Raw genomic sequence first — 14,947 nt, forward strand, 5'->3', positions numbered from 1 at the left:
TCGTTGGATGAGACGGAGCTGTATTTCTTGCTTTCGCCTGCGCTGGAAGGCTTCCCTTCCTTGTAAGGTTGTTTACTGCTCTCACTTCTGCATTGCTCACATGAAGAGCCATCTGGAGGATGGGATTCTTCCTTCTTCTCCCGCGTTATCTTCTGGAAATGAGGATCTAAGTGTTCCAAGGAGCCTTTCACTTTCCTGCTGGTTCTCTTTTTTCTTCTTTTTCTTCTCCTTTTTCTTCTTGTTTTACGCTTGGGATTGGCATTGTCAAAGTGGAGCACACAGAAACACAAATCGTGAAGTCTGAAAGAAACATGCAAGTTTAAAAGAGAAAAAAAGATGTGGCACTTGTTGCCTATATGAAACTTTATTTATTTTACCACAGGTGATGATTTGCAGCATGTCAGCTATTTTGTGGTGCTTTGTGCACACGCAACTTACTTTAGATGTAGCAAACTTAAGCCCTCAGATTGGAGGACCATAGGTCCTGGTTTGTACACAGATCATTAACAATGGCTAGCTCTGGAATACGTGCAAGCAGAAAAAACTTTTAACCTAATCCAGAATGGTGTACGGATGTGTTTCCAACTATGTGGTCCAAAGCTAGTGCTCTGAAACAATTCAGCAATAGCTTTCCTATCTTCACTGATCAACCTAACAACATGATCCCCAGCCAGCTGATGCTATCTAAGTAACTTAGAAACTACCAGAAAAAAAAAAAAAAAAAAAAAAAAAAAGAAGAAGAAAAAAAGAGAAGAAAAAAAAAAGGAGAAAAAAAAAAAAAAGAAGGAATACATGAGAAGCACCCAGAAAAGAATTAGGATAAAAAATGCGGAGTATGCTGGAATCCTTGCTTACTTGGAATCCTTCTCTCCATGTTTATCCTTAGACTTCTTTTTCTTCTAGAACTTGTGATATTTTTGCATTTTTTTCACCACCTAAAAGCTCCTTTTCTATCTTTCTGTCTTTCCTTTCTATTTCACTTTCACTACCTTCTGCACGGGTAGATTTTCTTTTTCTGTTTCCTTCTGTTTCATTTTTCTGGCGACAGTTCTCCAAATGAGCTGACACAGGTGGAAGCGCATGTCTTTCACGAGAATGTCTTCCAGAATGTTGCTGAGATACCGAGCAACGATGCAAGTCTGCTCGGGGTGTGCTAAAGCGACGTCCATCTTCATCTCTCAAGAGGGAACCGTGAGGCCATCCACTTTTGTAATGATAATGCTTATGTGACCTGCCGTAGTAAGTTGCAGTCCATTTGTCAAAGGCTGCATCGCCGTGAGAGAACTTTCTCTCTCTACTGTCTCCTGTCGCATGAGGTGAATAGTAATCATTGTAATAGCTACAACTTTCCCACCTCCGTGCTTCATCTTGATAGTATCTTTCTCTGCTCCAACTTCTTTCCCCTTTGGATCGGTAATATCTATTGCTACCTTGTTCTGATCTTCCTCCGCTGCCAGATCTGTACTTTGAATATTTGACTGCTCTTCTGCCATTCTCAGGGCTGTTTCTTTCACCAGGGAAAGATCTGCACCTGCTTCCCTCCCAGTGCTCCTGCTTGTAACGCTTTTGATGAACAACTTCCATGCTCTGAGAACACCTCCTCTTGCTGGAAGGACCTGCTTTTTGACTCTCCTTCTCTTCACTAGGAGCATGTTCCCTCTTGCTTTGGTAATGCTCTTTCTCAGTGTTTTTAGTCTTGTCCTTTCTACCTTGGCATCTCTCTGCAATAGCTGAGGAGGAAAGCTTTTTAGAGCTACATTCAGTGTCACACTCGAGAGAGGAAGTTTGCCGCAATTTCTCACCAGGCTCAGAAGTCTCTTTGCCGTACAAAACGTTTTCTTTTGAAATGAGGTCACGTTCTTTTGATCTTCTTGGTTTCTCCTTGTCTCCACCGTCATCACATTGGTACTGTGCGAGGTATTCATCCTTCCCAGTAGATTTCGGAGGGTCCGCGACACTGCACAAAATAAAATCACATTTCTCACTTCTGCTGAAGGACGTGAAGATTAACAGTAAAACCTTCCAAAGGCAAACAAACAAACAAAAACCTCCGGACTACAGGAACACTCGCAGAGATATGCCATTTAGAAACCTCTCCTGTGATTAGGACACCTTCTTCAGCTCCCTGAGAAAGTGCTTTCTTCCCTCTTGCTTCTGAAGCCATTGCACTAAAAAAGCAAATGCATCCGTCTCCTTCCACCTGCTGCTCTGAGAAAAAAGGCATAGGGGCGAGCGGGGAACAGCCAGTGTTTCTCCAGACAGTGGAGAAAAATGGAAAAACATTCTATGAAGGAACACAAGTTCTCCTTGAGGCACCAACCTGCATCAGAGTGATATGCTCAGTGCTGATCATTAGTTCTGTTCGTAACGCTGGACATACAGCATGGAATTGTACTAATTTAAATCCTTCCATTAAATACTATTAGTAGACAGATAAAACCGTAACGAACTTCCATAAGGTCTTGTCTTAATCAGACTGTGCTCATTTTACCTCGTTTCCTCTGACAAGCTGTTCAGCTGGCTGGCTGTGAGGGACTCCGTGATGATTTCTCGATTGACTGAAGGCATAGCTCCAGGCATCTGCAATCAAAACGCACAAGTCAGCAGACAAAAAAATACTATTTGTAGTAGTACTGAGGACTAGTCTTGTCAGAATTTCTCCATTAAATGGTAAGCAAGACCGTTTTGAGTTGTATGCATTATCTACACTTCAAAGATAACCCCAACTCACCTCCCAAAATCTACTTTATGAAACTTAGGAATTTTTATCTCAGCTGAGCTTAAGTTGACAAGTTGTAATGTAAGCTCAGGTCTGCAAATTCTAATGGGATAATACCACAAAGTCTTACAATCACATTTGTGCTGTGTTTTCTCAGTATTTCACCTGAATTAGGAACACAATAAACACTCCCGAATACATCATAGGTGAGAAATTCTCGATGGAGCAAATCTATGTTTCAAGCAATCCATTTGTTTTAGAAAAGAACATCTCAGAAGGTTTAACAGGTTCAACTCGGCAAGTGGAATCATCAAGTTTCAGTCCGTTTTCTTTCGATTCATTAACTAACCTAATAGCACCATTTAGTGAATCGGTTTTTGGCAGCTCATGCTGGGATCTTCCTTCGTCAGCATTCTGACAGGAAGAACCGGAATGCTGCAATGTACGGACTACCTTTCCAACCAAAATTCCATTAGAGGACATTGCATTGCAATTCCTTTTAAATAAGCCCTTTGACTCCTCCTCAGATTTTCCTGAAGATTCTGCACCGTAAGGGACTGTGTTATCAGAGCTGAGTTTAGGATTTTCATTCACTGTTGGCTCCACAAAAATCTCATCAGAAACTTTTTTGCTTGTTTGCATTTGCTTCATTTGCATTACCGAATTTGTAATTGTGGATGAAGGAACAGCCTGGTAGAGATCTTCGTCCTCCGCAGCACTGCTAAGACAGTCAGGCTGTGACACAGTCCGACGAGCAGGCAATTTATTGTGAATACTGGAGGTGATCTTCTGTTTTCTTGACGGATCAGTAATTGAAGGCCTGGTAATTGTCTGGTTTTGAACACAGGCCATCGGTGGTGCTGAAGATGGCCTTTTTAGGGTGACACCAGTGGTCTTTGCGTCCTCTTTTATGGATCCATTTCCATTTAAACGGCTTGAATTCTGTATTTAAAAAGAAGAAATGGCAAGATGGATTAACGCAAACACTGCATTTAACATTTTGAAACACAAAACTCTCCTACTGAGTATTTCTACAAATGGTCTTAACACCTACAAAGAAAAACACACTGCCCTTTAAAGATAAATGCAAGTCCAATAAGCGTATTCAATTCCTGCTTTTGGTTTACAGCCGATTGGAATCAAATTAACATCATCTTTGAAAACCAGCCAAACAACTTAACATTACCTGCTGCTATTCCCAAATATATTTATTTTCCCCTTTAAACATACCCTGAAAAGCCTGAAGTAATTGTTCTGGTGCTCAGGAATAAGACAATTAGTTTTCCCTGTCTTAGCTAAAGTGACGACGATAGGAAAAACAAGTCCTCTTTTAAATGATTCGAGGATTAGTACACTCTGCTTAAATTGTCAAAGAGCGTAGCTCTCTGTGCTTTAGAAAGCTGTCTTGGAGGTATAAAGTAATGGAGTCTCATGGCTGCACAATTTAGCAGTAACCACTGTTTGAATGACTCTGGCTGTAGCATGAAGGCTGTGAAGAAAGCTGCAGCATGGGAAGGAAAACAAAACTAAGATGCTGAAAACCAAACAAAAAACCCCACACCAAACCCCAAACCCACTAGCAGTTTGGTGCCGTTACCTGCCCTCCCACTTCCCTGAATTACCTTAATCATATGAGGAAGAAGTCGTGGTCCCATAAATCCAGCCTGCTTACTATTAGCCCCCTGCTGACCAGGAGGGAATGAACAGGGATAAGATGGTGCTGGCAAGTAAAACGCACGTTCTCCAAGTGTCAAATCATAGCGCCTTCAGAAAAGAGCAGTGATCGGAGTTTAGTTTTTCTTTCAGCCTACTCTTGGATTAAATCCCATCCTATAATTTTAGAGGAACAGTTCATACGATATGGAAGCCTTCTCTACAGAAGGCTTCGCCAAGACTACAAACTGAAAAGGAGAGAACAGTCTTCCTACTAAGACTATCACTTTCAGAACAATCATTCATTCTTACACGACAGATGACCTTCATTTTTCTCCTTCTCTAAATTAGCCAGCTACAGGTAACACATAGATAGCAATTTACACAAGTGCTGCAGTTTCAGGCCAAGCAACAAAAGATAATAAATGACACAGAGAATTTCAGGTTAGACAGAACTGAATTAGACAAATAATAATCTTTCCCTGGGATAGCAAGAAAAACACTTGCAAAACAGAAAAATATCAATAACAGGAAAGTAAATCTCTTCTGAACACATGTTAAGATTTGTTATTACCTGATATAAAAAAGTATGTAAGCTTGCTGACCAAGAACTCTCTTAATGTCAGTACGGACTACTTTAGCATCATTCATCTGATACCAAAGTCCATTACCAGCCTGCAAATAAAGACAACCATTTCTTTAGGTGAATTGCACGTGTTCCAAATGAAATCACGGATAGGAACAAAATACACACGTGTCAAATAAAAATATAATGAAATCTTTTTCCCTAGAAACAGTAGCTGCTAGTCACGCTTTCACTGGTTTGCCAGCACAACCTTTACCCTGTTAGAAATGCTGTTGACTTCTACCTTTACATAGCATATATAGTGTCCTGAGTGACAGCTGACACCGTGATGTACCAGCACCGCGTATAAGGCATAGAGCAGTGGTTCTCCCATTGACTGTGACATGTAGGCTCTCAGGTCCAAATACTCCGGATATTTCACCACCTAAAGAGAGACCAAGAAGATAGAAAATTATCCCAGAGTACTTCGTGGACTAGCCAGAGAAAAACACTTAAAAAAAACACAGACTAGAATTTATTTCTAGAATATATTTCTAGAAGATATTTCTTGATTCACTACAAATAAGTCTTCCCATAAACAATGTTGAAGACTAGAAGTTGCAGAGAACTGTTTCCTGATGAATCAGCCTTCTCAGAGGAAAGCATATGCTTCTTGTCAAGCGGGAACTTTATTGATATTAAGAGAAAGAATAAGCCATAGTCGTTAGTCTACAATTACTGTCTGAAAATATAAACAACTTTCAGCTTTGGGGGATGTCCCATTACACAATGATATAGTTGCATTACAGTGGTAAATATACCTTGTTGATCTTTCCACCTGTGAAATCTGCAAATCTTTTCAGTGATATTGTGAGAACCTTGGAAGAACGGTGTATGGTAAATCTCTTGGATGCAGGAACCATCTTTTTACACCTTAAAAACAAGCAGAGATAAGTGTTTGAAGGCATCTTCTTTTTTCGCCCCCAAAACAAACTCGTTTTAATGTCTCACGCATGCCTATGCTATTTGAATGACATTTACTTGCATAATAGGTTGGTCTTTTTTCTTTTCATAAACCCATGCACTGCGTGTCAGGTTTGTTAATACAGTGAAGAAGGTAAATTCTCCCAAAACCCCGGGCATAGCAGGAACAGGAATCTCTCACGAAAGGGTATTACCAGGTTGGATGGCAAGGTACCATTTCTTGGTCTACAAAAGTGGCTATTTGAACTCCAATCCTGGATACATTCTTTCAGCTTTCAAGGGAAATACAAATAATGAAAGTGGAACGAGAGAGCCTTGGTCCCCAGGACTAGAAATTGCAAATAATCTCCAACATAGGTCGTCTATCAACATCAAAAATACAACAGAAGCACATGGTCATTCTACAGGAGGGAGACATTTAACAGTAGGAAGTCTTCATGTACTGAGCTTGTCTGGAAAGACACTGAAACTGTCTGCCATCCTTTGAAACACAATAGTTCAGTTTGATACATTGCCCGCTCCAAGGTAGGACCTACAGTGTAAGCAGTGAAAATTAGCCACTAGCCCAGAGAACAACGGAAACTGGGCAGTTTACATCAAGAAAAGTACTGTCGAGAGCTAATAAATAGAAAGAACAAAAGTATCTCTTTTTGAATTCTGATGGCAAAATACGAGCCAGAGAATTGCAAACCCATAGGGAATGCCTCTGAACAAGACTTCCCCCCTCCAAAGAAACAAAAATCCAAGTGTTTTATAAACTTCCACAAAACTCGTAAGTAGATCCAAAGTTTAGAGGTAGTCCAACAGAGTCATGCAACATATAAAACTGACATCTAGGATTAAGACCTAATTCGTCAAAATCTTACTCGCTACATTTATAGCAATTCTCTCCACCCAGCTCTTCAGGTTTCACAAAGAGTTCCAGAGCTCTGGTAACAGATGAAACCGCCTAGAGGAGCGAGAAAGAAGAGCGTAAAGTCACCGTAAATTCAAAATTCCAGAGACGTACTAGTAGTTTGTAAGAGAATCTTACTAACATACTCCAGCGATCTACTATGAGCACTGTGAAGAAGGAGGCAGAAAGAGCATGCTCAGCATTGACCTCACCTGGAAGTCATTTGACTTCGGAACAAATACTTTTCCAGTAGCCTAGACAGCACCTATAGTGTGCTTTGTCATCAATACTGGGGACAAATTCATCAGTCTAACAATTAGATGTACATTGGGGTAGAACAACAGAGAAGTATGACAGCATTATAATTTTTGCAGAAAGAGAATTCTTTCCCCTTAAACCCAATGCAAATGTGGAGACTATTTACATGGGTTCCACAGAAGGACAAAGTCCAATCCACTTCCTTAGCACCACCAAGCTCTTACGTTTTAACATTATATGTGGTTTGGTTTTTTAAGGTAAACAAGTTTAATTTAGAAAGTTAGGCATGTACTTAAACATCATGAATTATATTTAGAAAACATCTTACCTTTATATCCAAAGTGATATCAAGAAATGCCTCATACGTATCCGAAACTGCTTTGCAATTCAAGCACTTCACTGGAAGCAAAATATAAATGCTTAACCTTATGTGAAGGAGACTAACTGTCCAAATTCAAGTTGTTGCCAGATACTACTTTAGACAAACTACAGACTGCTTTACTACCGACAAAAGACACAGATCAGTTCTAAGGACAGGAATATTTTTTAAAGTACCTCTCGATCTTAGAAATCCTCCAAATATTTGATGAATGATGGTGGTAGCTTGAGAAGATCTGTCCAATCTGGAAATAAATTATAATCAGACCTCAGAAGATTTAAGGCGCAGAGTTAACTCTTCAAAGAGTTTTATGAAAACTAAGGATGATGTAGACTTTCGTTGCTGATAGTAAATAAGGCACTAAAAGGTGCTAGAGATCATTTTTGATAGTAAATAAAGGACTAGAAGGTGCTAGAGAATGTATGAAAGTGAACTTGTTTATGCTTACTCGGTGCTTCCATTCAAGCACGCTTCCTGCATAGCATCAACAGTATAGCGCAAGAACTCGTGTGCGTCTTCTTGACTGCCAAAACGGAAATGTTGTCCTATTCCTAAAGAAGAAGATGATAGTATTCACCTCATTTAAAAATGAAATCATTCTTCTATTTCTAAAATCTCTCTTCTTTCTAGTGTTAAAACCACTTATACACATCAAATAAGTATTTGAAGATTACAAGCTATCGAAAAGAAACACATCTGAAGCCACTTACGACTGAGATTACTGATAACATGCGTAGGCTCGATGGCATCAACAGTGCAACGCAGGGCCTGGTTAATGTGAGTCTCCATTGTGCACATCATGCAAAAATCTTGTTCACGACCTGAAGAGTGAAAGAAGAAAGCATCCCAGTCCAGCAAAATATCCATAACTACAAACAAACATCTAAGTAAAATTTAAACTATAGATACGATATCCACTCTCCTTGCTACATTCTATTCTCCCAAGATGCCAATGTCCCAACAGTCTTGTAACATTTCATTTCACACAACTTTACAGAATAAAAATATCCACTAAGCCTGTATTCAAATGCATTTTGTGATGAGAAATCTAAAAGACTACTGCAAAGTCACATTTGTAAAGGCTGACAGGAATGTGAACTCCACAGGCTGAAAAATGTATTACTCTCTAAAATTACTACTAAATGCATTACTGTCCAATGCACTTCATTATTCCCACGAAGCAATAAATGATCCTTTAATAAATACATAAATAAATAAATTCATTCATTAAACAAACAGTGCATTAATTGCACTCCGTATGCTATTCGGAGCCCACTGCTAATACAGTGCTCAAAGCCAGCTTCTACAGGTAAAATCAGGCAAATAAGCTTGTCTCAGAATCACTGCTGTTCTTTCACCTTCAGAGCTGTCCAACAGATTTGAAATACTCTTAGAAAGTACTCACATGACTGGCCGTGCTCGAGAGAAAGCATGTAATTGGCAAGTGGGGGTGTGTAGGTCAAACACTGTAGAGTAGCATTAAGAAAACATGTGTTGCCAAGATTGTACAGGCCAACTCCAACACTTTGTGTTTCTCGCCAATCCATACAAATCTTCTCAGGTGGAAAAAGAATGCTCTGTGGTGGAGCAATTCCATCATTAACGACTGCAAGAAAGTTAAATTTAAAAAGAGATTTTGTTTGTTTGTTTCTAAGGAAGGTATTTAAAAAAATACTATTCTGCAGGAGCACCTAGAGGAGCTAGCTACAATCCAAGCCAGAAGAAAATTATTGCAGACAGCTTTAATACCGCCAAATTCAAATTGGCTGGTCAACACAATGTTTTGGGGAAAAAAAAAAAAAACAAAAAACCAGCTTTCGTCAACCATTTTAATTTTTCTAAGGCAAGGCTAACTGCCATTCTGTTTGCAGTACCTAATGCCAAGTTCCTCTCCATCTATAATCTTTAACCTGATTAACTCAACTACTGTTTTTTTCCTTATTATAACTTAAACCACAAGCTTAGACTTGAAATTATACGGAAAAAAGGTAAAAACTAGTAACTAGGAATGACGGTACCCCTACAGATACCAGATCTTTTCCTGAGCAATGTTATCATTCAAAAAACGTGTGAAAAATGGAAGCTGTGAATAGCAACAATCAAACACTTTTCTTTGCAAAACGGAAAAGACATGGATGAATCTGTGCATTACAAAAAGCTCCCCATATTTCTCTGTTGACTGTAAATATATCAAAATTAATTTCTGTAACATCAGTCACTTCAGTTGCCTTAGGGGATTCGCTTTTGAAGTCTTTGTTCACACTAGTCCCCTTCTCTATCAGTGCAACAAGTAAGAACTGCATTTTCTACTTTTGCTTTGAAGAAAATGGAGTCAGGATAAAGCTCACACTTACTTAGATCTCTTGGGGCAAAAGCCTTAGATTTTTCAGATGATCTACAGTAAATAGCACCTCCACGTCCTTGGGCCACAGAGACTTGGCTTGAATCTTCTGCAGGCGGTATCTGGCCCCAGTTTGCAGTGCGTGACATCAGTATTTTAGTACTTGGTTTCTTGGATTTGCCAGACCGCCTTGAAGAGGGCTTTTTAGACTTTGAAGATTTGGGCTTCTTAACTACGGTCATTGTTGACATCTGCGACAGAGACAGAAGTTCTGGTTGACGTAAGAATATCAAGAAGCATTCCAAGAAGAAAAGAATAGCAGAAGTCCTGTCACTTAATCTTAAAGAAACAGCCTTAAGAACTAAATCGCTGGTATGAATGATTTAAAAAGAATCCCCAAACTAAACACACAAAGTGAAAATTTCCATCTAAACTCTATTGGTATTACTTTTAGCTTCTGCAGAACTAGTGGCTGATGCCATTTCTTTCACTTCCGTAGGATTTTAATCCATTACAACTCTGGAGTCTTTTTAATATAAAAATGTAGAAGACATTCTCTGAGGGGAATCAGTTATTTATTGATTTCCAGAGTTGCACAATTATCTGTTAATTATTACCTATGATCTAATAGGTAATTGTTGCAATTATCTATTGCTGGCGTTAGTAATGGAACACTATTACTTCACTGCCTGCGTTTTTCTGTTTCGTGTGCACAAAGGTACCCAGAACTCACTGCTCCTTTTCTTCTGTCTTTCCAGGGATCGCCCTCTACCTCACTGTCTACTGCACCAATCATGAGGGGTTTGTTGTTATTCTATAATGAGCCTAGCTTTTAAATACACCTTTTCTGGGCGTCACTTTGTGATAGCAAGTTAATTTGTGAGGGCTCCTCAGTCTACATCATGTGGTCGCTTTTTCCAGGTGAAAAAGCGGAGCCGTAAGTGGCAGTACACTAAAGCCCTGGCATGTTGAGATCCAAGAAGAGAGATGTTTGGCCCTCCTTCTCACTCCTGGGAACCATATACCTCAAAACCCACAGAGGATGGGCTATATCTCAGAGAAATCTTGGGAAAGGAGAGCATGAAGAGCACGTTTGCAAATTTATTTCTCCCTGGGCTTCTTCTGCTTCTCCACGAAATACGAGTTTGAATATAACTTTGGCAGCAGTACTTCTGGTGTTTTACTCCTACCACATTTAAAACTCCTACAAAAAACTGAAACGTTAGACTAAAAAGCAGCTCTTTCCGTTCTGCTTTGTAAAGTTGCACGTTTTCCTCATGCAAAACAACAGGGCAATGTAAGCTAGAAATGGAAATGCTGAATGTAAAACAAAACAAAACAAACCTCAGCCCTCCAGGACAAAAGCCAATAACTGCTACAAAGTCCTTTTTAAAATGCTGATTAGGTTTCAAGGTGATACCGCTTTAAATAAGCATAATTGTGTGTCCGTAGGCAGAAGCATCCATGACAGGATGAACTTCTATACTTCATGTTTTGTTACTGTCTTACTGTAGCACACAGGGACTTGTTACCTATAGGGAAACCACTAACCTAATGGAGCGTTTAAAACATAAGCTAGTTTGTTATACCAAAATGACTGAGAGAACAAAGCATAAAGTGCTTTCAGATTTCTAGCACGCCTTGATTGCTATCCATTAAACTTCAGACACGTTAAACAAAACACAGTAAATAAGAAAACTCCTAGTCCCACAGCTGGCAAATTATGTGCAGAGGTTGTAACTAGAACTTTTTTCCCTTGACATTTTACATTTAAGATTGATTTTAAATCCATTTTATACACACTTTCCATTCCTGAAAAAACAATACGCAAACCTGAAAAATGCATTTACACGAGAAATGAAGTCGTCCTTGTCCGACTGGAAGACTAAGGTGACAGCTCCTGGGCTCAGGGATTTTCAGATAAGCTCCGATCTTCACCAGTGACAGCTCCTTTTTTCGGATTGAAAGAGAAAATGTTTCAGCAACACACTGAAAACACACTTAAGGGACAAGAAACAAAATTAAGACTGTAGTGAGAAGGAGAAAAGAAAAACAACACTGGGGAAGAAAGGAAAAGGTAAAGGAAAAAGGAAAAAGGAAAAAAGCCTTGATCTTTATACTGACCAACGAGATAAGCCTTACACATTTTTAAGTTTATTTTTGACAACTGATTGAGGCGTTACCAGGTATTAAGTACGATTCAAGAGCAAATATTAACACTAGAAAGAAGAAATCCGATCCACCACCACTGTTTCAAAATACATCCATTTCTAATGTGGAGATAACGTCTCTCTGACAAGGTAGTAGAAAAACTGTAAATACCGACAGAGCTTCCTCTCCCGATGTTCCATATACATACCGATGCTGTTCCTACACCTACGCTCTGAGCATAAATTTATGTTGACATGAGTATCGGGTGTTACTCCTCTCTTTGTTTGCCTTGAGAGACACACCTCTTGTCCACTGAAAAGTAAACTCAAGATTCCAGATCAGTTAAGACAGTTGCTATCCCCCCATTCAGAGTTCTGCAGCAGCACTGTTCAGATGTGTTTAGCAGTCTCTTTAGAAAATGTTATCACTTAGGACCTGCTTCTCAGTAGGTACACGTTTGGCCTCCGCTTAGCAGAGAGTCAATCCCAGCTTAAGCTTTCGTACAAGAGCCCCTTCACAAAACGGACTTGGGCCCTGACATAACTGAGCTTAACCTTTAACCTTGAAGCTTCCTTAAAGAAGGAAGCAGCACCCAGGCCAGGAAATAGAAATTAATCGTCACTTTACCCTGAAACGCAGTGAGCTATTCTGTGCTGGCAGGATTGCTGCCGGGCTGGCCGACGAGGCGGCGGGCAGCTCCCCGGGGCCACAGGGCCTGTCACAGGGAGCCGCCGGAGGTCTCCAAGGTCCGGGAACAGCGGCAACAGCGGCAACAGCGAGGACAGAGGGGACAGCAGCAACAGCAGCAGCCACCTCAGCCAGGGCCGTCTCCACAACCGCCAAAACGGTCTCGGAATGCTGCCGAACTCGGAGCTCCAGCGTGACGCCTTTTGAACCTGGCCGCTGGAAGGACCTGCTTTTTGACTCTCCTTCTCTTCACTAGGAGCATGTTCCCTCGTGCTTTGGTAATGCTCTTTCTCAGTGTTTTTAGTCTTGTCCTTTCTACCTTGGCATCTCTCTGCAATAGCTGAGGAGGAAAGCTTTTTAGAGCTACATTCAGTGTCACACTTGAGAGAGGAAGTTTGCCGCAATTTCTCACCAGGCTCAGAAGACTCTTTGCCGTACAAAACGTTTTCTTTTGAAATAAGGTCACGTTCTTTTGATCTTCTTGGTTTCTCCTTGTCTCCACTGTCATCACATTGGTACTGTGCGAGGTATTCATCCTTCCCAGTAGATTTCGGAGGGTCCGCGACACTGCACAAAATAAAATCACATTTCTCACTTCTGCTGAAGGACGTGAAGATTAACAGTAAAACCTTCCAAAGGCAAACAAACAAACAAAAACCTCCAGACTACAGGAACACTCGCAGAGATATGCCATTTAGAAACCTCTCCTGTGATTAGGACACCTTCTCCAGCTCCCAGAGAAAGTGTTTTTTCCCCTCTTGCTTCTGAAGCCATTGCACTAAAAAAGCACACGCATCTGTCTCCCTCCACATGCTGCTGCTCTGAATAAGAGCCAGAAGATTCAAAACCACCCTATTTGGTCTCCCCACATAGCCGAAAAAGACACCAGTTGAAACAGAGTTTTCTACCTCTCTCCCAGGAATTTACATTCACATATCTTGTGACTGCAAAAATAGAAGGCGGGGCTCAAAAGGAACAGCCAGTGTTGGAAATGAAAAAAAGCAGCCCGTTTCTTCAGAGTCTTAAGCCTATGCTACTAGGAAAACAAAACAAAACAAAACAAAACAAAACAAGAGGAGAGGAGAACAACAGCGGGAAATTTACCTATTCTCCAGGTGTTCAATTGCAAAGCCTCCTCTGGAGGATCAACAGCTGTGAATTCAGCGTGCTTAGGAGAAATCAGATCTACGTCTGAACCACAACTATTTCAGTAGCATCACTAACTTATGTTACTCTGAAGAAGCAGTCAGCACCGTTTCTATGTTAGGAAATAGCTGAACAGTCTGTTATTCACAGGAATTATTCAGGCAGGCTTCTTTAGGAAGGCTGGGTTTCACTAGAACATTGCTCCGCAAGTCCCTTCTATTCCTTTTCCCCTTAGAATCTGGGGATGTTTCAGCTAAAAAGGAGGGCAGAAACACTCTCCGTAGGTCTCCACCATGTAGTAAAACAGTGCTGTGTACCTGGTTAACTTCTGCAACCAGCAAAGCATTGCTATTTGCAGCAGTGCCCTGACCCCAGCCTCTTGCTGAGCTCCGTCCTGTGCTGCTCGGATGCTCCCGCTGCTCAGACACGGGGGCTTAGAGAGCCACCGGGCCAGCACAAGCCCCCGAGCTCACTGTCAAACTTCACTTTTGGCATCTTTCACTTCACCATCGCCGCCGGACGAGGAGCCCAGCAATGCCTGACGCCGCTCCGGGCTCACCTAAACGCGGGGCAGGAAATTCAGATTCAAAGCTGCGAAGGTTTTTCTTAGTGAAAGCATGGAATGAGTGGCCATCGGTGACTAACCTTACAGGAAGGCATTCACTTTGTGAATGCTGCAGTGAGTGAAGACTGAAGGCGTTTTCTGAGTGACCTAAGGAGAGCCCTCCCCGAAAAGCAGGACGTTTTATTGTCTATGTAACATCTCCTTTGAAGGCTCGAGCATGAGATACACCAGGTTTAAAATCTCAAGACACGGATCTGCCACCACAGAAGCAATACATTTCATCTACTAAGCCTAAATACCGTATTTTGCCTCCTCTGTAGGTTTAAAAAAACACGGCCATGCTCGAAGGAATGCATTCTCAGATATTCTACGTATTTACAGTGCTTTAATTAATACCACAGACATGTTGTGCTGTTGAGGGGAATTTGCAATTACATTTTCATTTCCAACCAAACGCAGCCTGACACAAATTGGGAGCAAAAGGAACTAATCATCTGGAAGCCGGGATATGCATCATTCGCCATTTTCTAAGAAAATGACAAAAATATAAAACCCCAGCAGTCTGAGAACGTGAGCGCTGAGGTAAAGGCCTGATCAAACAAAC

The 14,947-nt window shown here is 40.8% G+C and overlaps 1 protein-coding gene and 1 pseudogene across 1 annotated transcript; both read right to left on the minus strand.

Moving 5' to 3' along the window:
• Nucleotides 1-851: 851 nt before the first annotated feature.
• On the minus strand, nt 852-2,353 carry LOC140003535 (uncharacterized; annotated as a pseudogene).
• Nucleotides 2,166-12,985, minus strand: LOC140003499 (ubiquitin carboxyl-terminal hydrolase 42-like). The gene is made up of 14 exons (XM_072043871.1): nt 11,645-12,985; nt 9,808-10,045; nt 8,859-9,059; nt 8,164-8,274; nt 7,902-8,004; nt 7,630-7,697; nt 7,403-7,473; nt 6,788-6,870; nt 5,759-5,870; nt 5,242-5,382; nt 4,947-5,047; nt 4,342-4,483; nt 3,380-3,661; nt 2,166-2,580 (listed from the first exon to the last, which is right to left on the minus strand). Exons 2-14 carry the CDS (start codon nt 10,043-10,045, stop codon nt 2,488-2,490), a joined length of 1,746 nt encoding a protein of 581 aa, XP_071899972.1. The 5' UTR covers nt 11,645-12,985; the 3' UTR covers nt 2,166-2,487.
• Nucleotides 12,986-14,947: the final 1,962 nt, after the last annotated feature.

The sequence above is a fragment of the Anas platyrhynchos genome, chromosome 12, assembly GCF_047663525.1.
Source record: "Anas platyrhynchos isolate ZD024472 breed Pekin duck chromosome 12, IASCAAS_PekinDuck_T2T, whole genome shotgun sequence".
Taxonomy (NCBI): domain Eukaryota; kingdom Metazoa; phylum Chordata; class Aves; order Anseriformes; family Anatidae; genus Anas; species Anas platyrhynchos.